The sequence below is a fragment of the Haplochromis burtoni genome, unplaced genomic scaffold, assembly GCF_018398535.1.
Source record: "Haplochromis burtoni strain Fernald_Lab_line unplaced genomic scaffold, NCSU_Asbu1 Contig_115, whole genome shotgun sequence".
In the NCBI taxonomy this organism is placed as follows: Eukaryota; Metazoa; Chordata; class Actinopteri; order Cichliformes; family Cichlidae; genus Haplochromis; species Haplochromis burtoni.
In genome coordinates, this window is record NW_024582476.1 from 1,163,375 (window position 1) to 1,187,720 (window position 24,346).

The 24,346-nt window shown below is 42.9% G+C and overlaps 2 protein-coding genes across 7 annotated transcripts in view; both read right to left on the bottom strand.

Moving 5' to 3' along the window:
- Positions 1 to 7,660, bottom strand: part of zswim7 (zinc finger, SWIM-type containing 7) — a 35,435-nt gene extending 27,775 nt beyond the window's left edge. Inside the window, exon 1 of one of the 2 annotated variants that reach the window (XM_042223597.1) lies at positions 7,380 to 7,645. In XM_042223597.1, the coding sequence (XP_042079531.1) occupies positions 7,380 to 7,455 (76 nt within the window). In that variant the 5' untranslated portion in view covers positions 7,456 to 7,645. Of the gene's footprint in view, positions 1 to 7,379 lie in introns of both variants that reach the window. The other variant, XM_042223598.1, reaches the window with a different exon arrangement.
- Positions 7,661 to 8,976: 1,316 nt separating this feature from the next.
- The window catches only part of ncor1 (nuclear receptor corepressor 1), a 60,625-nt gene continuing 45,255 nt past the window's right edge, over positions 8,977 to 24,346 (bottom strand). For 2 of the 5 annotated variants that reach the window (XM_014335550.2, XM_005928471.3), the window contains exons 23-46: positions 23,599 to 23,760; positions 21,484 to 21,647; positions 21,058 to 21,172; positions 20,509 to 20,594; positions 20,238 to 20,409; positions 20,025 to 20,153; positions 19,845 to 19,928; positions 19,516 to 19,763; positions 19,062 to 19,371; positions 18,519 to 18,743; positions 18,121 to 18,297; positions 17,560 to 17,709; positions 16,789 to 16,965; positions 16,510 to 16,645; positions 15,793 to 16,259; positions 14,975 to 15,091; positions 14,310 to 14,458; positions 13,966 to 14,183; positions 13,739 to 13,882; positions 13,467 to 13,612; positions 13,281 to 13,334; positions 13,007 to 13,186; positions 12,742 to 12,912; positions 8,977 to 11,478 (exon numbers count right to left, since the gene is read on the bottom strand). In XM_014335550.2, the coding sequence (XP_014191036.1) occupies positions 11,279 to 11,478; positions 12,742 to 12,912; positions 13,007 to 13,186; positions 13,281 to 13,334; positions 13,467 to 13,612; positions 13,739 to 13,882; positions 13,966 to 14,183; positions 14,310 to 14,458; positions 14,975 to 15,091; positions 15,793 to 16,259; positions 16,510 to 16,645; positions 16,789 to 16,965; positions 17,560 to 17,709; positions 18,121 to 18,297; positions 18,519 to 18,743; positions 19,062 to 19,371; positions 19,516 to 19,763; positions 19,845 to 19,928; positions 20,025 to 20,153; positions 20,238 to 20,409; positions 20,509 to 20,594; positions 21,058 to 21,172; positions 21,484 to 21,647; positions 23,599 to 23,760 (4,181 nt within the window). In that variant the 3' untranslated portion in view covers positions 8,977 to 11,278. The remainder of the gene's footprint in view (positions 11,479 to 12,741; positions 12,913 to 13,006; positions 13,187 to 13,280; positions 13,335 to 13,466; positions 13,613 to 13,738; positions 13,883 to 13,965; positions 14,184 to 14,309; positions 14,459 to 14,974; positions 15,092 to 15,792; positions 16,260 to 16,509; positions 16,646 to 16,788; positions 16,966 to 17,559; positions 17,710 to 18,120; positions 18,298 to 18,518; positions 18,744 to 19,061; positions 19,372 to 19,515; positions 19,764 to 19,844; positions 19,929 to 20,024; positions 20,154 to 20,237; positions 20,410 to 20,508; positions 20,595 to 21,057; positions 21,173 to 21,483; positions 21,648 to 23,598; positions 23,761 to 24,346) is intronic. The other 3 variants (XM_014335551.2, XM_005928475.3, XM_005928474.3) reach the window with 3 other exon arrangements.

A 24,346-nucleotide genomic window follows, 5' to 3' on the forward strand; every position in this document is an offset into this window, starting at 1 on the left:
GTAATTCCGTGAAAGACCAACAAAGTGGTGTACACGTGAGAAGTGGAACGAAAATCATACATGATTCCAAACATTTTTTACAAATAAATAACTGCAAAGTGGGGTGTGTGTAATTATTCAGCCCCCTGAGTCAATACTTTGTAGAACCACCTTTTGCTGCAATTACAGCTGCCAGTCTTTTAGGGTATGTCTCTACCAGCTTTGCACATCTAGAGACTGAAATTCTTGCCCATTCTTCTTTGCAAAACAGCTCCACAACTGCCCTGTGACGGCCTCAGAGGTTGTCTAAGAGAATATTGGGAGCAACAACACCATGAAGTCCAAAGAACACACCAGACAGGTCAGGGATAAAGTTATTGAGAAATTTAAAGCAGGCTTAGGCCTGCATGGAGGGGGCGTTTCCGCGATGCGCGTATCGAGGCTTGCTTCATTTATGGGAGGAGCTGAAAATGATGACGTCCGAAGCCTCGCTGCCCGGCTGTACCACGTGACTGGTTCATGAAGTGGTTCGAACTTTGCCGCGAGCTATGACAGCGATATAAACCCCTCAGACTTCATTCAAAATGTGGGTGTTTGATGGAGAGTTGCGGTTAGTGAGAGTTTGGAGACAGTTTGGAGGTTTATGAGAGTGAGGAGAGAAAGTCAGGAGAGAATGGATTTCCCAAGCCTTGAACATCCCACGGAGCACTGTTCAAGCGATCATTCAGAAATGGAAGGAGTATGGCACAACTGTAAACCTACCAAGACAAGGCCGTCCACCTAAACTCACAGGCCGAACAAGGAGAGCGCTGATCAGAAATGCAGCCAAGAGGCCCATGGTGACTCTGGACGAGCTGCAGAGATCTACAGCTCAGGTGGGGGAATCTGTCCATAGGACAACTATTAGTCGTGCACTGCACAAAGTTGGCCTTTATGGAAGAGTGGCAAGAAGAAAGCCATTGTTAACAGAAAACCATAAGAAGTCCCGTTTGCAGTTTGCCACAAGCCATGTGGGGGACACAGCAAACATGAGTTTTGGAATGAGACCTTCAGAGGTTGAAATTAATCCAACACCCAAACAACACATTAGATCACAGCTCGATAAACTTACTGACAACAGACAGCAAACTATATGTTTAAAGTTCAATTTCCCCAAATCATAATTACACAAATGTGCACATAGGCTGTATACTATCACATGTGTGTGGTATTGCAGCAGAGTAGCAGCACGTTGCTCTTGTGCCTTCCCTCCAGCCTCAGTCCACCTTGCTATGCTTCTCATCAGCAGTGTTGTTGCTGTTGAGGGACAACACTGCTCTGTGCCCTCTAAAAGCACTTTAAACTGATGTCCAGGTTGTGTCATCTTGCTCATTTTCTTCCTCTGGCAGGAGCTTGATACTTGTTTGTGGTCAGGGGACATGGCTAATAGGCTGTAGCTTGGATAGATTAGCACATGTCAGGGCTGCCATGTGGAGCTCTTTGTCCATTTTCTTCTCTTTCTCCTTCAGCTGTCATTATCATCCCAATCATAATGTGTATACATGTCTCACAATGGAAAATAAGAGAATTTAACAAAAAATTTTTTCCCCAGTTATGAGTCATGATTTCTTTAATTTGAGCTTCTGATTAAGGTAAAAAGACTAGTAGGGACTGTCCATTGGCACATTTGATGGGCAGCTGAAGGGTGTTGTAGCAAGTTGCTACCCGTTGTGGCGAAAACTGTGACGTGGAGCTTTCTGATGAGCCTGCTTGTTGATATGAAACCTGCAGATGTGGGCTGTGGTCAGTAATGAATCACTGGAACAGTCTGCTGGTGCCATGCATGGTGGCAGTGTAGGTAGAAGTTGAGTTGGTGGAGTCACTGAAAGGGCACAGTCGAGGTCATGGTCCACTCTAGTCCTCTTCATCTGTCGACAATCTGAGCTCGAGGGTGGAAATGCATTTTTCCAGGATGATCCGTCACTGTTCATTTTGGACCTCAGATCCAATGAGCCATGGACTCACACTTCTGAAATTTGAAATAAACTGTGGTGCATACAACCAGGTGTTTTATTTACTTTTGCAAAAGGCATCAAACAAATATACAGACAGCCCGACAGAGGTGTGGATGGTTTGGACAAAGAGGGACTCTAAGCCTAAAATATTTATAGAAAAATGCTATCGCACATCTACATGTGGTATATGTGAAAGATTGCATGGAGACTGTCTCCATATTCTGACGCTGTTTCAAATAATTTCCATTACACAGTACAATTAGGAATAACAAAGCATGACAAACAGCCCATATCAGCTGTTAAGCACGGTGGTGGAGGGGTGGAGATTTGGGCTTGTTCTGCAGCCACAAAACCTGAGCACCTTGCAGTTACTGAATCTACCCTGAACTCCTCTTTAGGGCTGCCACAAACGATTATTTTGATAGTCGACTAGTCACCGATTATTTTTGCGATTAGTCGACTAATCAGATCGTGCATCCATTGGACGTAAAACGTACAGCTTATTGCACCAGCATGCGTCTGCTCTTATATAACTATCATTAGCTTACAGCTTTAAGTGTTTAAGGTATGTGCTAACTAAAAATAAAGACAAGATGATAGTTTATTAAATTTTAATGAAATTCTGCAGATCGTTTCGGTGAAGTTTAATAACTACATCGCTCCTTGCTATCTAAAATATAACAGGACTCCGGAGTATATTCTCGAGCATCTCACACTAGAGCAGGGCGATATGGTCAAAAATATTTATCACGATATATATTTGAAAATTTGCGATAACTACCCTAATTGTCAGGCTATAAGCCGCTACTTTTTGCACAAGCTTTGAACCCTGCGGCTTTTAGTCAGGTGCGGCTTTTCTATGGATTGTCCATGATTTTTGTATATCGTAAGACGATTTGTTTTGTTTGTTCCGCTGTTGTACGGCACTACGTTGCCTGGTGGAAGGGCATGTGATCAGACACACAGTATCGGGGTTCAAGAGTGGTATGTTGGTCACGTGTCCATCCGCCAGGCAACATAGTGCCGTACAAGTAGCGCGAAAAACAAACTTCAAAGTAGCGCTACCGTTCAGCGGGAGTGCGTGGATGACCAAGCGGCGAATAAACTTGCGAAAAGCAAGTTATGCTCAACTCCACCGGTGGAATCTGACAGCGTGGAAAAGTGTGAAAACATCCACGATCACCAACGGATTTCGAAGGGCTGGACTGCTGCATGATGAAGAGGAGGACACCGCCACGGCCCTTCAGAGGGTGTTCGACTCTGACACTGACAACGAGGATTTCTTTGGTTTTGAAAGTGACAACGAAGGAAAGAAGCTGAGAGTGGATGACGAAGCCATCCTGAGCCTGTTCGTTATCCGACACTGGAGAAGAGGACTTTGGTGGTTTTAGTGCGCAGGAAGATGGTGGTGAATGACTGACTTTTCTTCTTGTTAAAGCCGTGTCACTGCACCTGAGCCTAAAAGGTAGTCCGAATCTATTTTTCTGGTGTGCTGTAGGTTATTGTTATGTACTACATTTGTTACTCATTTATGAAGCACAGTACATGTTTCGTACTTGTACATATACCTAAAAAGTTGTGCAAATATGTACCCATAACTTGTTTTTCAAAATATTAATAAAAGGGTGTGTCTCCAAACAGCCATCTCTTTCCTGACAATTCCCTTTGTGCATATTCTCTTACATATGATAAGTCAACATTGAAACACCTGCGGCTTTTAGTCAGGTGCGGCTAATGTATGTACAAAACAGGATTTTCCCCTGATTTTAGCTTGTGCGGCTAATATTCAGGTGCGCTTTGTAGTCCGGGAAATACGGTGATATAACTGACAATAATTGATGCGAGACAAAATACAACTCCACAACTTTACTAGCGCAAAAAACCCCATCCATTTATTTTCACTTAAACAAGCAGCTGTTTTTTATGTGCATTAAAGCTATATAAAAATTTAACAGTGCAAATGCAAATTCCTTGCTGAAAGTTTAACCAAAAGGCATTTCCAGTAGAAATGGGCTGACATATCCTGAGCATAACCATGTATAATATCCACTGAAGTTAAAAAGAGGTGCTTTGCAACATTAAACTGCAGTGTGCCAAATAAAAAAGTCAAATACGTATTTTTCGGACCATAAGGTGCACGGGATTATAAGGCACATTAAGCGAAACAAAGCAGTCAGATTGTAGCTATCGAGCTGGTGGGTAACAGACATCTCCGAAAAGGTCGGGCCACGAAGTATACAACCGACCCATCCTTCAAATCTGGGGAAATGAAGGGCACATTTGTCGGCCGCATTTGTCAGAGTCTTCTAATTTAGACAGTCTTCGTCATGTCGCTGTAACGTAATTGGCCTACAAATGCGGGCACAGGAGGATGCGGTTCCTGAATTTGGACACAGCTACGATACCGGACACTGCTTCTTCTTCTTCTGGGTTTAACGGCAGCTGGCATCCTTGTACATGCAGTGCTGCTATCTTCTGTTGCAGTCCATTATTACACTCTTAAATCCTGCTACTTATTCCTGCGTCTCTGGGATCTTACAAAGCTTCAAACGACGCGTCGACTATTAAATTAGTTGTCGACGATTTTGATAGTCGACGTAATCGTGACTAGTTGACTAATCGTGGCAGCCATACTCCTCTTTATACCAAAGTGTTCTAGAGTCAAATGTGCGACCATTTGTCAGACAGCTAAAGTTTGGCCCAAACTGCATGATATAACACAACAATCACCCAAAAGAAAGACTGAACAAGAAAAGAATCAATGTGCTGACCCATCAGAGCCCCCCAAAAATCAACCTGATTGAAATAAGAAGTGAGACTACTAGAGCTGTACTTAAAGAAATGTATGCAAACCACAATAAAGTGAAGCACTGTTGTGACAAAAAGTACAAAAATATTCGTCCACATCAATGTGAGAGACTAATAGTGTCATAGAGAAAATTATTACTTCAAGTCATTCCTGCTAAAGATGTTTTTCCAAGCTATCAAATCAAGGGTTGTAATTTTTTGCACAGCATTATCTGTGTTATGTTTTCTCCTGGAATAGAAAGATGAGCATGGAGGCAAGCTGTTGCCCATGTGGCTATCTGTTCAAATGTAATGAACCTTAATGCAGGTAAAATGAAACAACTGTTGAGATGGCCTTGGGCAAGGCACTGCCTCAGATGGGCTTTGTGTCAACCTTCTAACTTGCATGGGCATGCCTTTAATAAAAAATAAACACACCAATGCTTAAAATAGGAGTTCATGGTTCAGTTTGGCCATTTATTTGGCTAAAGTACAACCCATAGTTACTAAATAATGTAATATAGTTTATGGAGGCCACCACATATTTCAAATACAACAAGGGTTTCAGACAAAAACATGGCTGTGCCATGGGCTCCCTGGTGTCACCTATTGTAGCCAACATTTACATGGAGGAAGTGGAAAGGAAGGCTCTTGGCTCTTTCAAAGGAAGAGTACCCAGCCACTGGTACAGATATGTAGACGACACCTGGGTCAAAATCAAGAAGTGGAATCCTTCACTGCGCACATTAACGCTGTGGATAAAAATACCAAGTTTCCCAGGGAAGACACAAAGGATAACCGTTTGCCTTTCCTGGACTGTGCCATGCGCATTGAAGAGAATGGAAACCTCAACACTGAAGTTTACCAGAAGCCCACACACATGGACCAGTACCTCCTCTTTGACTCCCACCACCCTCTGGAACACAAACTTGGAGTAATCAGGACCCTACATTATCGGGCAGATAATGTTCCCTCTAAGCCTGGAGGGATAAAGAAGGAACACACACATGTAAAGGAAGCTCTCAAAACATGCGGTTATCCTAATTGGGCTTTCATCAAGTCAGCAAAGATGCACAGGAAAGAAGATCAGACACCAGCGAGGGAGGATAAGAAAGACAAACGCAATAACATTGTCATCCCCTATGAAGCTGGTGTATCGGGAAAAACTCAGGAGGCTCTTCTCCAAGCCCGACATCTCAGTTTACTTCAGACCCAGCAACACACTTAGACAGAAACTGGTTCATCCCAAAGACAAAAATCCTAAACACAAACTTAATAATGTAGTGTATGCTGTACAGTGCAGCGAGGAATGTCCAGACCGCGGCATTGGAGAGACCAAACAGCCACTTCATAAACGCATGGCACAGAGGAGCCACCTCCACGGGACAAGACTTGGCGGTCCATCTGCATCTAAAGGACATCGAGGATGCAAATGTTCACATTTTGGACAGAGAAAACAGATGTTGTGAAAGAGGAGTAAAAGAAGCCATTTATTTCCACTGTGAGCGACCATCTTTGAACAGAGGTGGTGGTTTACGACACCAACTGTCTGCCATCTATAATCCAGTTTTGAGATCCCTTCCCAGACGCCTTAATGCCCACTCACATCCTGGGCCATCTGACCTCAGGAAATCACATGATAGGGTGGGGCCAGGTTTCACAATGAGCTCACCCGAAACCTTGGCTGATTGTGACCTACACCCATTTTCACACCTTGGCTCATGTGATTAGGTAGAGGATCATTAGGGGGTCCATTGTCCCTCGTGGGGGGATACTCCTACATGGCTTAAATCTGGTACTCCACCATTTGACCCTAGAACTGAAGAAGCTTCTCTGATGAGAGGTGAACCGTCTTCAAGAAAATTAAAGAAGTCTAGACACGTTTCTTTCCAAGCTCCTTAGACCATGTGAACAATATACACAAAACGTTGATACGGTTCACATATTGTTCATTTACAGCATATATGATAACATATATATGCTGTATATATTATAATTTCTATACAGCATCGTGGGCTAACAAAAACCAATATTACGTAAATTTCTCACAGTCTAATATACATGTTTTGTTTAGTTAGAAATGGTAAGAAAGACCGATTTCTGTCAAATACGCAGACAAACAGACCATAATTCCATAGATGCTTGGGGTTTTTGGCTGAAGGTCCATTTTGTGGTAGGAATAAAGTGTGTATTGCAACGCAGCTGCCTTTATCAAACTATGGCATGTCAAAAAGCTTCATGTAACTTTAAACCTGTAGCAATTTATCTATGGAGGGAAGCTTGGGGCTAAAGTTATGTGTGTGATAACAGCGCCTCCTACTGCCAAAATGTAAAAGTGCATCACTTTAAGTAGCAGGGCCATAATTATGAGGTTTCACAACGACTACTACATTGACATTGCTGTGAAGCACGGTAAAGTAAAGCTCGCTGCCAGCTGCGTTTCAGTTACTGGAAGTTAACTAGTCCTCACAGAAAAGGAGGAAATTATATGTGGAGTGCGCCTTGAATGAAAGTCGTGTCACATTCTGCTTTAACCAACAGTTAGCTAGCAATGCTAAATCTACGTTTAAATTAAACCGAAACATGTCCAGACTTTTGTCTTCGTCATATTCATCTTACTTTGAGAAGCCTCCTGGTATGTTTTCTGTATGTCTTGGAAAAGTTGTTCGGCCACTGCAGGTAAAAACGAGCGCATTTTCGCACCACTTATTACAGGATGTCTTTGACTGCTCCAGCCAATAAGGATCCACGAAAATATTACAACTTCCCGTGTTACCCTGCTGTGGTTTTGCTTTCCTCCAAAATAAACTCCTACGTAGATCACATTTTTCTGTTTCGAGGAGATTATTTGGAAGAAAAGGCTGCTTTTGAGTTCGTTATATGAATATCTGCGATGTCATTTTCTTTCTTTTTGAATAGATTTTTTTAAACTCGGCGTATTAAATGGTAAATGGCCTGTATTTATATAGCGCTTTACTAGTCCCTAAGGACCCCAAAGCGCTTTACATATCCAGTCATCCACCCATTCACGCACACATTCACACACTGGTGATGGCAGCTACATTGTAGCCACAGCCACCCTGGGGCGCACTGACAGAGGCGAGGCTGCCGGACACTGGCGCCACCGGGCCCTCTGACCACCACCAGTAGGCAACGGGTGAAGTGTCTTGCCCAAGGACACAACGACCGAGACTGTCCAAGCTGGGGCTCGAACCAGCAACCTTCCGATTACAAGGCGAACTCCCAACTCTTGAGCCACGATTAAAGGAACGCGTCCGCGTACAGGAAACTTGAAACCCCTTTCCACTTCCTTTCTTCGTATGGGTTAAAACGCTCAAGTCATTTAGATATTCAATAAGAAAACAGTGTGCTATTGGCAGACGATATAAGTTCGGCAAAGCTTTTTTCGATAGAAGACATTTAGCTCTGGCATAAGCAGTAAGTAGTCAAACAGACCCATTTCACACCAGACATAGTGAAACACACACACAGAGATTTATTGTGCCTACCCTAGTGTTTAACGTGCTCTGTCACAATGGGTTGCAAAAAATCTGTAAACAAATCTCATTAGACAACCTACACTTTTTCTGGTAAGACAGGTCAAATAATCAGTGTGTGAATCACACATGAATAAAAAGAAGCCCTACTGCAAGAATGACCTGTTATACACTTCCACTGTGGCATCTCAGCTAAAGGTTTCAAACACACTGGGTCTATAACTGTCACCACAGGGACCTCCTTTAAGGCCATCAACTTTACTGAGTGCAATAATACACAGAAGCAGTCAGCCAATACATAACTTTTTCTACAGTCCATGTTAAGATGTGTAGATTAAAAGGTCAAACTGACAAGAGCTGATAAGAGAATGCTGCAGAATTATTAGGCAGCAGTAATTGAACAACATTCTTTTAACTGCACTACCAAAGTCTCAGGTGTGTTGGCGTCGGCTTTAATTACACATTTCATTTTTCAATTTGTAGGAATTCAATTAACATTTTTGCCTCCTCACCTTCAATTTAAGTCTGGGAATCCTTAATAGCTGATATATTTGTTGCATTTGCCCAACTTTTACCTACAAGGGATCACTGGCATTAATTTCCATTTCATACTGGATTACCTGACAAATAAATCATTGCAATATGCGTCAAAGAGTGCGTGTAATTGCCAGTGCACAACCAGAGAGAAGGGAAAAAAACCAAACAAACAAAAAACTGCACACGTCTCAAGGATCGGCACATTTTTCAGTGGTGAACTGATCCACTTTATTTGATTGGTCTGAACTCTTGTAATAGCCTACTGAGAGACATTGTGCGATACAAACATTGCATTTCAACATCATAGGTTACACGGGTTTTCAAGTCTCAATTCCAAAAAAAAACAAAAAAAACAAACAAAGAGCAAAAAAACCCCAAAACACCACTGTGTGTTTGATAGAGAGCTGAAAAGATGCTCCAATATTTTTTCGGCTTCATGTCGGATTTCTTTAAGATTCAAGTTTGTAAACTTTTTTTTTCTTTTTGTCATTGCATTTGTAAACACATAACACCCCATCTAAACGGGATGAATTAGCAAAGATGTTGAAGAAAAAAAAAATGACAGAAAATAAAAATCTGAACATGTGCTACGACAATTTTAAATCAAAAAAATGAAAGAAAAAGCAACAACAAAGGAAATATCAAGTTTAGAGCAGAATGGGTTTGTTAACTGAGCAGAGTGAAAGCTGAAAAAGCCAAAATATTTTTTTCCACATATCTAAAACAAAGTTTACTGCTGTGTATTATAGTTGACCTAGTATAATTCATATTCAAAGCTTTATGCCTGTTGTGTGACACAATGAAAGCAGAGATTAAGTGGTCATGGATTTGAATCTTCATGACATCAAATGCCTAAACATGTAATGGTACCATACAGTTCAAACTGCAATTGTGATGCAAGTGTGACACTAAACAAAAAGATTCCTGTACCAGCTACAAGGGAGAAAAAAAATCGGGGCAAATTTCTGTGAGTAGTAGGAAAAGTTAAAGCACATTTTAGTATACTCCAAGGCTGGAGGATGAATAAGTTACACAGCAGGTAGTATGCTTTTTGTTGTCAAATGCTACAAAGCAACAAAAAAAAAGAAAGAAAAAGAAAAGGAAAAAGTGCAACAATGGTGCAGACCATTTTTTAAGTTTGGTTAGTTTTGTCTTTGTGTGTAATAGAAAGACAATTTACAGAGTTCAGATTTTTGTCAGGACAGTATAATTAAAAAAAAGAGGGATTACAGAAACAAATACAAACATTAAACACAAACGTATATCTCTGAGAAAATTAGTTAAAGCTGCCTTCTTTCTCAAGTCACAAGGCATGGCAAAAGCATTAAAAAAAAAACTTCCTGACATTTTTTTTCTTTTTAAACCATGACGACATTGCAGAACAAATCATTCTGGACAGTTTGGAAACTGCAAAGAGACAGCTACATGTGACACATCACATAGCTCTTTTGAAGAAGAAGGAAAAAAAAAACAAAAAAAAACATATTGGCTCACTTTCATTATTCAGTCGGGGTCCAGGAGTAGTCATAATGATATAATTTCTGGCGAAATTAAGCTTATATCAGACTTTTCGTCTCTCTGCTATGACACCAGTGTTCTCAACTTGTTTTGAAGACATTTCTCTGTCTAGGGTGAGCGGTTATCACTACCATCCAACGCTTACAATCCATGCATCATCTCCGCTGTGTGATAAAGACAGTTATCAGATACCAATGCTGTTTGAAATGTTAGTCTGTTCTCCTCTAATGTCCGCAACGTTCAGGCTCTGGTGGTGCTTGGTGGATGGTGCGCAGGGTGGCACAGTCTCTGTGCTCTGCTCATGGTCAAGTACAAACCACAGGTCCGGTCTCTCTCTCTCTCTCTTACCGTTGCAATGGTAAAAGTATTTGTTTGTGTGTGTGCTGGGTGACAGGGTTTGGAGGGGTGGGAGATGTTGGACTACGCAAGACCAACTGTGTTATTAAAGAATGCACCCACACTCTTTCCATTTAAAGTGGATCAATTTAAAAGCGACATTAAAATAAGAAATAATCAAGTTAAGAAAAACACTGCAAAAGGTTACTCTATTTACATACAATGATCTTCTTAAAGACAAGGTATATCTTTACAGAAATCAAACAAAATTCAGAAATAGTTTCTTCTGTTGTCTTTTTTTTTACATATTAAGTTCTTTATCTTTCCTGCATCTCATGTCATCACCTCAAGCTGAGTTTTGTTTGTTTTTTCCCCCACCACAACAGGCTGGACGAGTGCTTCTGGACCAAAAGCAAGCGACGTCCAGGAGAACCCTTCCTGTCACAGGCTGCTGCTCGTACTCTCAGCCAACAGCCAGGGGGCGCCATAGCACCAAAAATAAAAAGGACAACACCCCATCTACATGTTGCACTCCCCAGTGAGCGAGGTTAGTTCCAGGAGAGGGGCGTGAACAGACAAGCCAAAGAGCAGGCCTCTCTTCTGGTTAATAAAGCTGTAAGCAAGCGGGGCTCAGTCGTCACTATCAGACAGGGTCTCGTATTGCTCCGACAGCAAAGACTGCCACTCTCGCCGCTGGCCAGGGGCTCCAGCTGGATTCTGCTGCAGCTGCTGCTGCTGCTGGCTCTGTATGGAGGGTGACGCTATGGAAGTGGGTGGTGTGTTGCTCAGTATGCGCATAGTCAGCGGGTTGTATGGGAACTGGATGGGTCCTGTGGAAAAAGGAAAACAACACGAGTGGGCAAAATGTAGATGAAATGATGCCAGGGCCATATTCCAGGAAGCAGGTGCAACAAACTCCGAGTCAAACCATAAACCCTGAGCTGATGTCCGAGTTTCTGATTCAGGAAAGGCTGACCAGAGCTGGCGTTTTACATTTAACACTTTAGTTACATACACTTTACATGTAATTTTGGTAGGATGACACATTTTAAATAAGAAATACAGATCATGTAAGGACAAAATAAACCACTAAGAATTTATCAGTTTTAAATCCGGCCATGCTAGTTAACTGAAACCCAAACATGGTCTACTGAGCTGCTTTGATCCGTTATGGAATTTATGACATGGATCCAGTTCTGGGAGACCTGATTAAGGTGATTTTCAGATTAAGGTGAGTTTAAGTTTGGATTTCACACAGTGTACTTCAAAATGTTGTTTCACATCATGTAATGTGTCTGTGAACAAATTTCAACATGAAATGTAGTCAGAACACAATTAGAGTGTCTGCAACTGCATTTAAAAAGTCACTTTAAAATACATTTAATGTTTCAGAAAAATTGCATGACACTCTTATAGCTGCATTTCTGTCCACACAGTTAGAAAAATTGAGACTACAGATTTTACATCTGAGATGTAATCTTGGTCTTTATCTTTATAATAGTGACGACTAAATAACTGTGAACGCAGTCGTGTTACATACAAAAAATAGCAAATAAACATGACTTTAGTTTCTACCAAAAACTCTACCAAAAATCTCTGCAAATGAAACTTTTCAATTGCACCTTTCACAGCAACTTTATGAATGAGGAAATGAAAGTGAGTGTCAGTCAGCTGGTTTGGGCGCAGCAGGAAGCGAGGAGCCAGCGGAAGACTTTCAGAATTTGTTGAAGAACTCATTAACAATGAATGAACAATTAATTCATTGTTGTTTTTTTCAACATGCACAAGAACTAGTTCTCCACCTGCTGCAGGTTCTGCTTAGATGTCTAGAGCAGTAAAAGGTTGTCACCAACTGGTGTCCAAGACTGTGGAGTCTATAAAAAAAGACAGCCCACCACCTAGAGAAGCAGCTGAATGATACTGAGGGCCCTCACAATAATAAGCTAACTAACAATCTAGCTGGGAAGTAACCATCAGGAAGGAAAAGAAAAAATAAGGTTGCTGCTTAATAGGTTGAGCTTACTCTGGAATAGAATCATTTAAGATCTATGAGTAGAAAACAGTAAAGTGACAGTAGAGACTGGACAGTGCACCTGTGGAAGAGGGTCGGTCATCCCAGCTCCACTGGGATTGGGCTTGTCTGTGATAGTCTCCCTCAGAGTGGACGGAGGACACTGATGAGGGGCGCTCCCCTCCACCGTAGACCTGACCCAGGTTAGGAGACTTGGATTTCCGGCTGTTGGCTTTTCCCTGCTTCTGCTTACCTGAATTCAAAGAGGTAGAGGTAAATCAACATTATCCACAGTCCTTCAGAAAGGGGACAAAGTTGACTACAATAGCGGGGGTATTTCTGCTTACCCATGCTGGGAGATGGACTGGCCTCCTGCCGAGGGTCACTGCCAGTGTTGGATGTTACACCACCCTGTTGGTCCTCCTGTCTGTCCTCCAAATTGCCCATTAAGGCCTTGCGGATGATGTCTTCCAGACCCAGATTACTGGCTGGGTCACTAAAGGAGTGATTCCTGGGGTTGATGCTGCCTAAAAATCATATCACACACACACACGCACAATACGGTGAGAGAGAATCGGCATAAATACACAGTGTGTCTGAACAAAATATGCTGCTACTTACTGGAGCTGGTAACCGCAGGCAGGTTGAAAATCTCTGTTCCTGGTTGTGCGCTTCCTGCAAGACAATTAATACTGGTGAAAAAAAAGCTGGTTTAGAAGAAACCGAGTTCAAAACGCTTTAATAATTCACATGCATAAAGAGCTAGAAGGATTTAGGTTAACATAGGATAAGAGAATACCCACTTACCAACATCAGAATCACCAACACCAGAGGTGGAGTTCAACTTACGAAAGATCTCCTGCTTCTTCGATTTCACCATTGGTGAGGTGTTCTCCAGCTTGGTAAAGAAGGAAGGCAGATAGCTAACACTCCCTGGGGACCGTGAGTCACTCCTTGAACCAAAAAAAGACACAAAGAGTCAGACAAAACAGTGACACAAACCTTCAAAAACATCAAAACTAAATCTGAATCATTATAAAATCAAATTATCAAACAAACAAGCTGAGCCGCTCCTGTACCTAATCTCTGAGCTGTCACCCTCTCGCCGCTGGGGTGGAGGTCCACCTGACTCCTGTTTGTCCATGCCTTGGTAGCTCTGTGGTGGAGAGATGGGTTCATAGTTCTCCATCGGCCTGCCTCCTCGCTCTGGAGACTTGCCAGGCCTGAAGAGGAGAAAGAGAGCAAATTTTTGTCAGATGGCAGAAAATAAATTGGTTTCATTCTAATTAATTCAGGCATTCAGTACCTGGCTCTGGGCTTGTCGGAGGCGTTCTCTGGGGAAACTCTGCTGGAGGGTCTCTGGTGGTGTTGGGCCTGCACCTGATTCTCAGGACTGTAGCGACTGGGCATTTTGCCTCGACCTGAAGAGGACACCGGTGGCACAACGCTCTGGAATGCAGCAGAGGCTGAAGAGGAGACTGGAGGAGGGTCCTTATTCCTGGCAAAATCCTGTGTTATGATGTGCTGCATTACAGGGAGTTACCACAAAACCAAGTTAGCTAGCTGTGATTACCTGGTGCACATGGTAAATTCCTATGTGCTGCATTATTTTTGATGTTGCAGGCCATTGTGCTCTCCAGCATTTCTTACCGAAATGTGGTCTGCCAAGGTCATGACTCGATGAGTTTTGGGGACCTGTGAGTAGCTGTCAGCCTGGGAGGAGGAAAGTTGCTGGGAACTGGACTGTGGTGGCTCCCCTGATTGCCGGTATCGACTCATGTCATAAGATCGCATGCCAACTGCGAAAGGTTAACCAGGGACAGAGCAGAGTTGTTTTAGAGAGAGCCATGGTGAAGTGAGAAGTGATGAGATGGCAAGACTCCAAAAGACTATGCCAAAAGTAAATGATCCACATCTGCTTTCAGGTGACAAAAATAACGTTTGAGTGCAGTCTGGGTACTAGACAGTCTCAAATCACAAGGTTAGTCGGTGAAGCCATTCAAGGTATGGCATGTTTACTCAGCACAGCTAATTTTAGCCTTTCATGCCAAATCTTCAACAACCCCCCAACAAGTAATCAAGGGTATCGTTCTCTAACCAGAAGATTAGTGGTCTGAGTTGAAGAGTTTTAGGATAAGATACTGTAAATTCCCCAATGCACCAGTTGGTATGCGATTGTGTGACAGAGTTTAACTGCATTAAAAAAATCCATTGTATGAATATCTTTAATATAACTTGAATTATATTTGAATATTAGTAAAATCACTCTGGTTGAAATAAAAAAAGGAATATCCCCAAAGTTAGGATGTTCATACCCGATGCCTGTTGTTGCACATCTTCTGGTTTGTCCTGCTGAGGCTGGACAGGGGAACTAGCTGGACTGATCACCTCAATTGCTCCACCACCAGTGTTGTCATAGCGACTGGATGTCACTGTGGGACAAGTATGGACAAAGAGTTACTGTTGACTGAGGCCAAACTGATAGCAATATTTGGTGAGTTAAAGAAAAAAACAATGAACATTAACTTAACACAAACGTATGTGTCTTTTTGAGTCCTTAAGATAATATGACAATAAGGCTACTTTCAGCTTCTTACTAATCACAAGAGGTTGTTACAGTCGGTAGCGCTGCAAGTTTGTTTGATGCCCTTCCTGAGGTAAACCTAAAGGGGATCTGTGTGTCTGGCTGGATTTGAACCAACAACGTTTTGCTTGCGAAGCAAATGTATTAACCAGTACACTATGGAGGGGCCTAATATGCTGTGACAATGATTGCTCTTGTACGCTCTGCTTGACTCTGCTACTTGTGGTGTCTGTAGCATTCCAAACACTTGTTGCCAACAGGGCAGTTAGAAAGTTCCTTCTCCTAAACTTTGCAACGCCAACACTGTTGAAGGGCATTTCTCCTATCTCTTTTTAAATTTTTATTTATCGGCTGCAGATACTGATATGTAGGAAAATAGCCAATATTTGCCTACATATCAGCCCTACCAATATATTGGTCAGGCTCTACTACACATGAGATGTACTGTTCTATGTACACCTATCCTTTCATGCAACTGCGGATGTTACGGTATCACAGAGCATTTATGTGAAGCTTGAATAGTTCTCTTTTTTAATCCAATACACTCACAGCTGCTAGATGAATCCGAGCTCTGCGAGCCTCGCTCTCGCGAGTCTTTGTCCGAGGCTATCTGACGTTTGATAATGACATCAATGAAATTGGCGGCTGTCATAGTCGTCTTTCCATGAGTCCGAAGCTCCTCTTCAATGCGGGACTTTGTTTGAGGTCCCTTATCCTTAACCCCAACACCAGTGCTTTCAGAATAAGCTGGATAGGCTTTACTCCCTGGCAGAGACATAGCTCCATACGGTGAATGCAGAGATCGCCTTTCTGTCTCCTGTTGTTGCTGTTCAGACAGGCTGGATGCTCGCCGAGCTGAAGACATATCGTCATCTCGTTCATGTTTGCTCTCCTTCACCTTGACCACGTCCATCTGTGGAGCAGAAGCTGCGGCGTCCACCAAAGCAGCCAGAGCATCAGCTGCAGTACTGTGGCGGGCGGTACTCTGTGGTGCAGATATAGCTGTTGAAAGAGGCCTAAAAGAGAAAATAAGAACTCGATCACGTCAAAAATATTTGCAGAAACATGTGCTCATGTAAAATATTTTTCCATTCCATTGCATCACATGAGTCTAACGAGGAGACTTTTTAGCATAAAGAAGTGGCTCACACAGTTATCATGTCATGCTGTTGCCCAAAATGTAATCATGTATAAAAAAAAATATGCATGTGCAAAAAATCTTTAGCAAGCTAGAGGAAAAGAGACCCAGAGTAGCTTTAAGCTTACATCAGAGAGGTGATGACACTCTTTGGCTGGAAGATGCTTGGCCGCTGTGGAACTCCAACATCCTGTGGTCTGTGTGAGGGAGAAGGGGAGTGCAGATAACCTCGACTCCCTGGCCGGACTGGCTGCTCTGGTCCGCCTTGAGGACACACATAAATATTTTACTGTAACAGTGTTTCAAAATAAAAGCCCTAAGAGCACAGGTTCCTATACTGAAGGGACTAAAAACATCAGAATGAGATTTCCAAAACTGTACGAGTTCTAAACTCAAAAATGACTCACCTGCACGCATGTATTCATTGGCTCGCTCTCGTTCTCGCTCTCTTAATTCCCGCTCACGCTCATGTTCCCTCTCCCTCTGCTCCCTTTCCTTTTCCCTTTCCTTCTCCTGCTGCTCCCGATCACGATCACGGTCACGCTCCCTCTCCCGTTCTCTCTCATTGGCAACAGCAAGGTGACCTGAAGAGAACAAGGACACCGCAGACAAAATGTAAAGACTCGACTCACCAGCTAGAAAAATGCTGGAGCAGACTTCCTTTAGAAATGTTAGCTTTGCTGACAAGTTCTGAAATGGCCAGATGTACCATTTCAGATGAAACCAGGAAACTGTGCTGCTGCTGCTTTAAAGCTGCTTTAAATTCTTAAACTTACCTGGACTGAAAAATAAGAACAACTACAGACCACATAACTCAACTCTTTAAGCTCATCATCAGGTTTTTGGAATCTACATATTAAAACAATCGGTTTAGGTGATAGGATAAAAATAAAAAACAGAGTGCAGGCTATTTATGTTCTGTTTGTTTTTTCCTGTTCAACAGAAAACAAAAAAACAAAAACAAGGACATCAACTGCTCTGTGCAACGGTCAGGCAGTTTTATGGGAAATCACTCCCAGCATGACTTCAGTAAAACTTAACTTTTGTAACCAGACAAGCACAACCGACCTTTGCCACATCAGGCCAGCACAGAGCTGCACTTTTACAGAAGCGGCAATCGTGGCAAGGAAGATAAAGGGCACATGGGGTGTAGGGATGGGGAAGGGAGGGGTCCTCACCTTGCGACATGGAGGTTGGGTTGAAAGCTCTAGGAGGGAAAGGGGGCTGAGGTCCAGTGAGGTAGGCGATGCGTTCCAAAGTGGGAGTACCTGTTCCCCCAGGGTGAGGCAACAGGATAGTTGGAGGCATCTGGGCTAGATCAATAATCCCTTTTACAGACAGAAGCAAAGGGCCAACGGTGAACAACAAGAACCAATCCATCAATTTCTGAATGTATGAACACCGTATACACTTAGCTGTAACCCATCACCTTCATCTGTTAGTGCTTCCAAATACAAATTGATCAATAAGCAACAGGGCTGCAAAGAGAGTGGAATAGTGGTCAACTTGTAAGAGGCAACCACTCAGCAAATGGAGATTTGCATGACTATACAAAATGTATAAATTGAGCTGTAGCCGAATCATTTGCAGCCCCAATATAAAGAACAAATCAGCAGAATTTGTCTAGGTCATTTGCTTCTGGGCGTCTGGAAAAGGTTGCCACTACTTCACAAGCACACAGCCTGCATACTACTACCCCTCCTGCCCACAGCTGTTAGTCAGCTATCGGAGGGCCATACCTCGAGATCCGGGTGCATAAGGGATAGCAACAGACTGTTCCCGCGGTGACAGTCCTCTGGGCATCTGCTGGGAAGTGATATAATCGTTCAGGATGGTCTGCCGTGTGTTCTCTATGGTGTACAGCTGGTAGTTGTTATGGTAGCCTGTTGGGGATGGCTGCCTGGGGAACATGAATGCTGTAGCAGAGGACAAAACAAAACAAAACAAAAAAGCCCATGAACAGAAGGCTCACTGATACAGATCACCACTGCTGACGTCAGCTGCTGTAAAAGATCCTGGACATGTTATGCTTATGAAATAGAAAGCCTGAGTTGCTTTCATCAGTTTACTCAGAATCAAGGTTTTCATTATTCACATGGTGACGGTAGAAAGAATAAAAATGCTTTAAACACTATACCAGGATCCAGCACTCTGTGGAAGGCCAGGGTGGGGTCAAGATGTGGAGGCAAATGGCTTTTGTACACTTCAGGTCGGTGATGGGGGTGATGGGAGTCGAAGGGGCTATGAGAGGGTACAGAGTCACCACCGCTCACTGGGGACTTGGCTGGGACACTGTCTCTCTGCGTCGGTGTCATGGTGCTCTTTCTTTCATGTGAAGCAGACTTTGCAGACCCCATCCCACCTTCAGAAGAGAGAGAGAGAGAGAGACACACACGTCTTATCTAATTAGTTGAAGCAACAACTTAATATCATTTCATTACTTTTCTCAGGAAAAAAAAGAAAGAAAAAAGAAAAGCTTATCCAGTGCCCTCAGCACTGGGTGCACATTGTGTATTAATTACTACTATAGTTTTTCGACAAAATAAGATCATCTGGTAAGGGAAAGATAAATGTCTACTTCAATTCTATCCAACTCCATAATTGTAAGAGTTATAATGTTTATTAATAAATAACTGAGAACCTGATGTTCTACTGTGAATAAAATGATTATGGAATATACCCTCTGAAGCTCGTCCCAGCATAGGTGATCCTCTAGACATGGGGTTGGTACTGTAACTAACAGGGGTCCTGCGAGCATTGGCGTCCTCATACAAGCCTGGGCTAAGCTGGGATTTGCTGGCCTCCTGGTGTGTGGAGCGTAGAACAGAGGTGGTGGAGTTGACCACAGAGGTGTGCCGTACTCCCTTACCCTCGTCGTATTTGGTTCGTTCCATGGCCTCCAGTTGGGGCATGTTGTGTGGCAGCTTAGTGGGACTGGGGATCAGGGACTTGACATTGTGTTTGATGGTGGGCTGGTTCAGATTGTGAATCTGGTAAAGGGTTTTAAAAACAACAGTTTAGTTATCAATTCATCATAAAAATCAGTTTTGTATTTTTGTGGAGTTCATATATTCAATTTCAAAAACATTCAAGTAAATTGTTTAAGAGTGGCTGGAATCACAGCTCTGTCTGACCTGTGACATGGAGCCCTCCAAAACCCTTCTGTCTGGCAAATCAGGAGTCTTGCACATATCCTGTCCAGAATCTTGTCGTGGGATTTCATGAATAGAACGACCCATCTCTTTAATCGTATTGACGCCCTCGTAGGGCTTGCCCTTGCCAATACCCCCTTCGAAGGAGCGGGCAGGCGGGCTCTCCTGCTTTAACTGTTTTCCATATTTCATAGTATCGTCGTAAGTCTCTGCGGCAGTTCTTGGTGTCCCTGGAAAGATTTGAAGTTATTTCAGGTTTGCTTATTCTTTCATTTGACTTTGAGTGATGCATCAACTTTACAGTAAGCTACCTTGCATTATGGATCCAGTGATCACCGGTCTTTCCTTAGATTCTCCATGAATGCTTTCTCTGGGCAAAGCTCTGCTAATTAACCCTGAGGGGGGAAAAAACAGAAACAGGCACCGTGAGCCCCTGACACAGAAAAGACAAACAAGGACAGTGTGTATATTCAGTGACACACAAGCAGTACCCTCCAACGGGGCTCCTTCTCTGCCCGTGTGTCCTCGGCCCATGGGTTCCTCCATCATGTTGAAGGTGCGTTTCAGCTCATGACTTGTTCGGGGGCTGCGGGTGTTTTCCCTGGGGTTCTTGATGGCTACTGGTCAATAAAACATATAATAACATGTGTGTGCCAAACAAAGAAAAATTGCTATTTGCAATATCGACAATAAAAGGCACTTACAACTATCATAGGACACGATATGCCCACTTTTGCCTTCATAGATAACATGACCTTTAGCCAGCTGCTCCCCCCTAGCTTTGTCTGGGCTGCTTGGGTCTTCTGTGGCAAGCCTTGTGATGGTGCCCTTCAGAAGGTCAGCAGCAATGCTCGACTGGGCCAGAGCTGGTGTGCCCTGTTTAAGGGGAGAGCAAAGAAATGTTCTATAAATACAAAAAAACCCCCATAAAGTGTAAAAACCAAAAAACAAAGCCTCATTTCATCCATTCATTACCTGAGTGATAGAGCCTCTGAAAGGCAGACCTTCGCCAGCCTTTGCTGGGTTGCCTCTACAATCCTGTATGGATGGAACTGCAGCTCCTAAAGAGTTACAGAGAGAAACAAAATATAACTAGACTATAAGGCTTGAGAAAGTTTTCTACTAACAGGAACTCCAGTTCTCTATTTGCAGAATTCTGTGTGGTACAATAGTAAAATTGTACCACATAGTAAAATTGTACGCCAATCCCAGCTGTCGCCCTACGACAGCTGGGATTGGCTCCAGCGCCCCCCGCGACCCTGAAAAGGAAAAGCGGTAGCGAATGGATGGATGGATGGACAATAGTAAAACAGACAGACCATGCCATAAAGTAGGTGCGATGCCTCAGATGTCAACTGTGACAGAATTTCTAAAGAGCAACGTCCTTTGATCTGGATGTTTTGCTTTCTGACACTGAAAGCAAAGCATTCATTTTCATGCCATGCTTGCTTTTCCAATGTTGCCAGCTCTATATGAACAGAAGAAGTGATAAACAGCTTAGTCACATGAAGCCTGTTATCCTACCAGGCTTGTTAAGATCCTGCTGCCGCGGCAGACCCAGAGAGATGGAGCCCACACTGCTCTTAGTTCCCTCTGGCCCATAGATGGCGTGGGATGGCAGGTATGTGCCAGGAGTTCCCTGGAAATTAAATCACAGAACATATTTCAAAGTCAGCTCACTGGGTACACAGAAACAATAAAGCAGTTCATTTTATTAAGATGGGATCAACTGTCCTATTCTACCATCAACAGTGTAGTAGATAAATATAGTAATAGTTTGAAAATTAAAGTGTTGATCCTGTCATGGACAAAAAGATTTATAAAACCTACATATGTTAATCTTACATCAGAGCTCACATAAATTATTGAAGAATCTGATTTCTCCCCAGTGGTGTAAGAGAAGAGCTAGTCTACTGGTAAAGCACAAACATCATACCCCAGGTGCCTCACCTGGGAGATGGAGCCTCCTTGGATGAAGGAAGGCTTGTCTGTGGGCTTGGTAGTTGGAATGAGTGGAGGAGGAGAGGGAATGTTGGGAGGTCGAATGGTTCTGAACGTCATGCGGCCTCCATCTGGTATATTCTGGACCAGCTGGGTAGTTGCAGGGTGAAGGACTGGTGGAAATACAGAAAAGGAAATAAGATAACTGATTAAAACAGCTGGGTATAACATCAAAAAAGCAAACCAGTGCACCCAACATAATGGTTTTTTTAAGCTTTATTCCAAATTAAATACTTCATGATAAAATATTAAGCTTTGTTCTGACAACGCTCCACTGAGTGGCGAAGTAAGCAGAGAAGACCTCATTTAACAGCCTGTCTTCAGCCTGTGGTATCTTTGGCCCATGCCCGCTGTCTGCTTGACTGTCTCCTGGGACAGCTGAATAGACAAAATGAATCATAACACACCTCAAACATGCACCCACACAGACCGGGAGTAACCTCCCTGCAGGGAGAGCAGCATGCACTCTGCACTCTATCAAAAATGCAAATGGCAGCGAGAGTTCCTCCAGCGGGCACGGGCGTCATCCTGCTGCTGGCTCATGCAGGGACAGATAAGAAAACAAGCCACTCTATGACGAATTTATAAGCCTCTGTTGCAGAGAAGGGACTGTGTGTCAGGCATTAACATTCATGCTCAGGAAGTTCAGGAACAACAACTTAATTCGGATGGACATGATTTTATCCTTGCCCCAGATTACAAACAAGGGGGGGGGGGAGTAACAGCAGAAGTTTTTGTATGCATCCTATAAGATGGAAAATAAGATAAGATGACCTTTATTAGTCCCACACGTGGGAAATGAGGAAGTAAAACATAGCACCTCTTCCCAGCTCTATAAAGTTCTGGCAAATATCTGACAGTCAATCTGCATGTAGTAAATCCAGGATAATCCCCTTATCTGGCCTTGATTTGCTGTCACAACATCATTAAAATGTGAATCTGTTAATCATCATCAACAAACAGACGGTGTATGACCTTCAGTTTGCAGTGATATTCAATTTCAGGATTCATAATTCACTATAACCATATTCTAACTGGACATGTAGCACACCTACAAGGGCGATACAGCAGAAATGCTCTTTGATGACAGCAGTCTAACAGAACATCAGAGTGGACAGGACATGTTTAGGTCATTTTTTTTTTTTTGTTTTACCGTTGATTAATGAAAATCACCAATAGTTAAAATGATATCATTTATGAAATTATTATAAAGAAACCTGTAAATATGGTTTAATGTGCTCACTTATGTAAAGCAAATACACAAAATGTCACGGAGATCGGAGGGCAACTATCACTGGAAGTGGGCTCATTTTCTGAGACACAACAAATGGAGCCAAAGAAGTGTTACCTCTGTCTGATCCATTCACAAATAAGCAAATTATAATCCAACCGGTTATAAAACGTTACAAGCAGAGAGGATGACTTTATAAGAGTGCAAAAAAAAAAAAAAGAAACGTGACATAGAGAACTTCAGATATGCAGGATATAGATATTAGCAAAAGCAATGGATGGCCATATCTGGGCAGAGGTTTCTTCATTTCACCTTAACACTGATTGCACACTTCCTGTACATTGCTAAATGCTAATGTGTACACATATACCTTTGGACTTGGGAAGATACATCTTGAGTAATACACAAGTGCTAACACGGTCACATCCCATGACAGGAATAAGAGCTCCACAGCAGTCCTCATCTCCACTCCAAATTTAAAGTGGACCTACCATGCTCACTGCTAGCTCCACGTTTTTACTCTTGGACTCTAGTATAGAGTACACTAAATGATTCACAATTCAGAATACTCATTTACCTCATGCAGGGTCTTGGGGGGGGGGTGTCGTCTGACATTAACCTGTTGCCTCATACACTGACCTCATTCTTTTAACTATTTCAGTTAGTATGTATGCACATTTTTGAAGACAATGTCATATTCCACTACCAGTGGAGTCAAAAAAATCTATAACACAAATAGAAAAGGGGTGTCAAACAAGGCCTGCCTGTATCAGCAGGGTCATGGGAGGAGGCAAAAAGGGTTGGGAGGAGGAGGTGAAAATGTGTGCTTTTACCTGGTGGCACACTGTAGCAGGAGACATTGGGGGCGTTGGGGTCAGGTGAGGCCTTTCTTAACTCCCTGGGGGAGAGTCTGTAAGGAGAGCCTGGCTGACCGGAGTGGGTCTCCTGGTCCACAGCCAGCATCATGTCATAAGGCATGTACGGTAAGGGTTTACCTGCAGCGTACAGGCATAAGGACAAAGGGAAGATAACCACTATTAAAAGAAAAACCCAATCCCAGTGTGCACGGAGCTGACCCAGAATGGATGCACATTTTTGACAGCCACACCGCCACCTGGACACGTACCCGCTAAAACCTACTATGTGTAATAAATACTGTGGTTTCAAAGCTCAGTCGTTTACTGACAGCTGCTCTCCTCTTCATGGCACTCACGCTAAAAGGTGCTAAAAGCTTTGCAAAATCAAGCTGTAATACAGTCTGCCCATTGGCTTCACTGCTCTCCATTCAGAAGGTGCATGGGTGAACTAAATCGACGGTCAGGCAGAAGTGACCTCTGACAGCCTCTAGTCACATGGCATCAAAAAACACAAACCCCAAATCCCCCTCTTCATAAGGTATTTCAAGAGAAGTGTAAATCAAGACTTCTGTTCATATAGTACTGAACGCAGAAGGATTTTTTTTTTTTTTTTTAAATCTTGGCTCAGGCTGAAGAACATTACGACAGTCCAGAGCACCCTAAACATGTAGTTTCATAAAAACATTTTTATGAAACTACATAAAAATGAATGGGTGCTAAAATA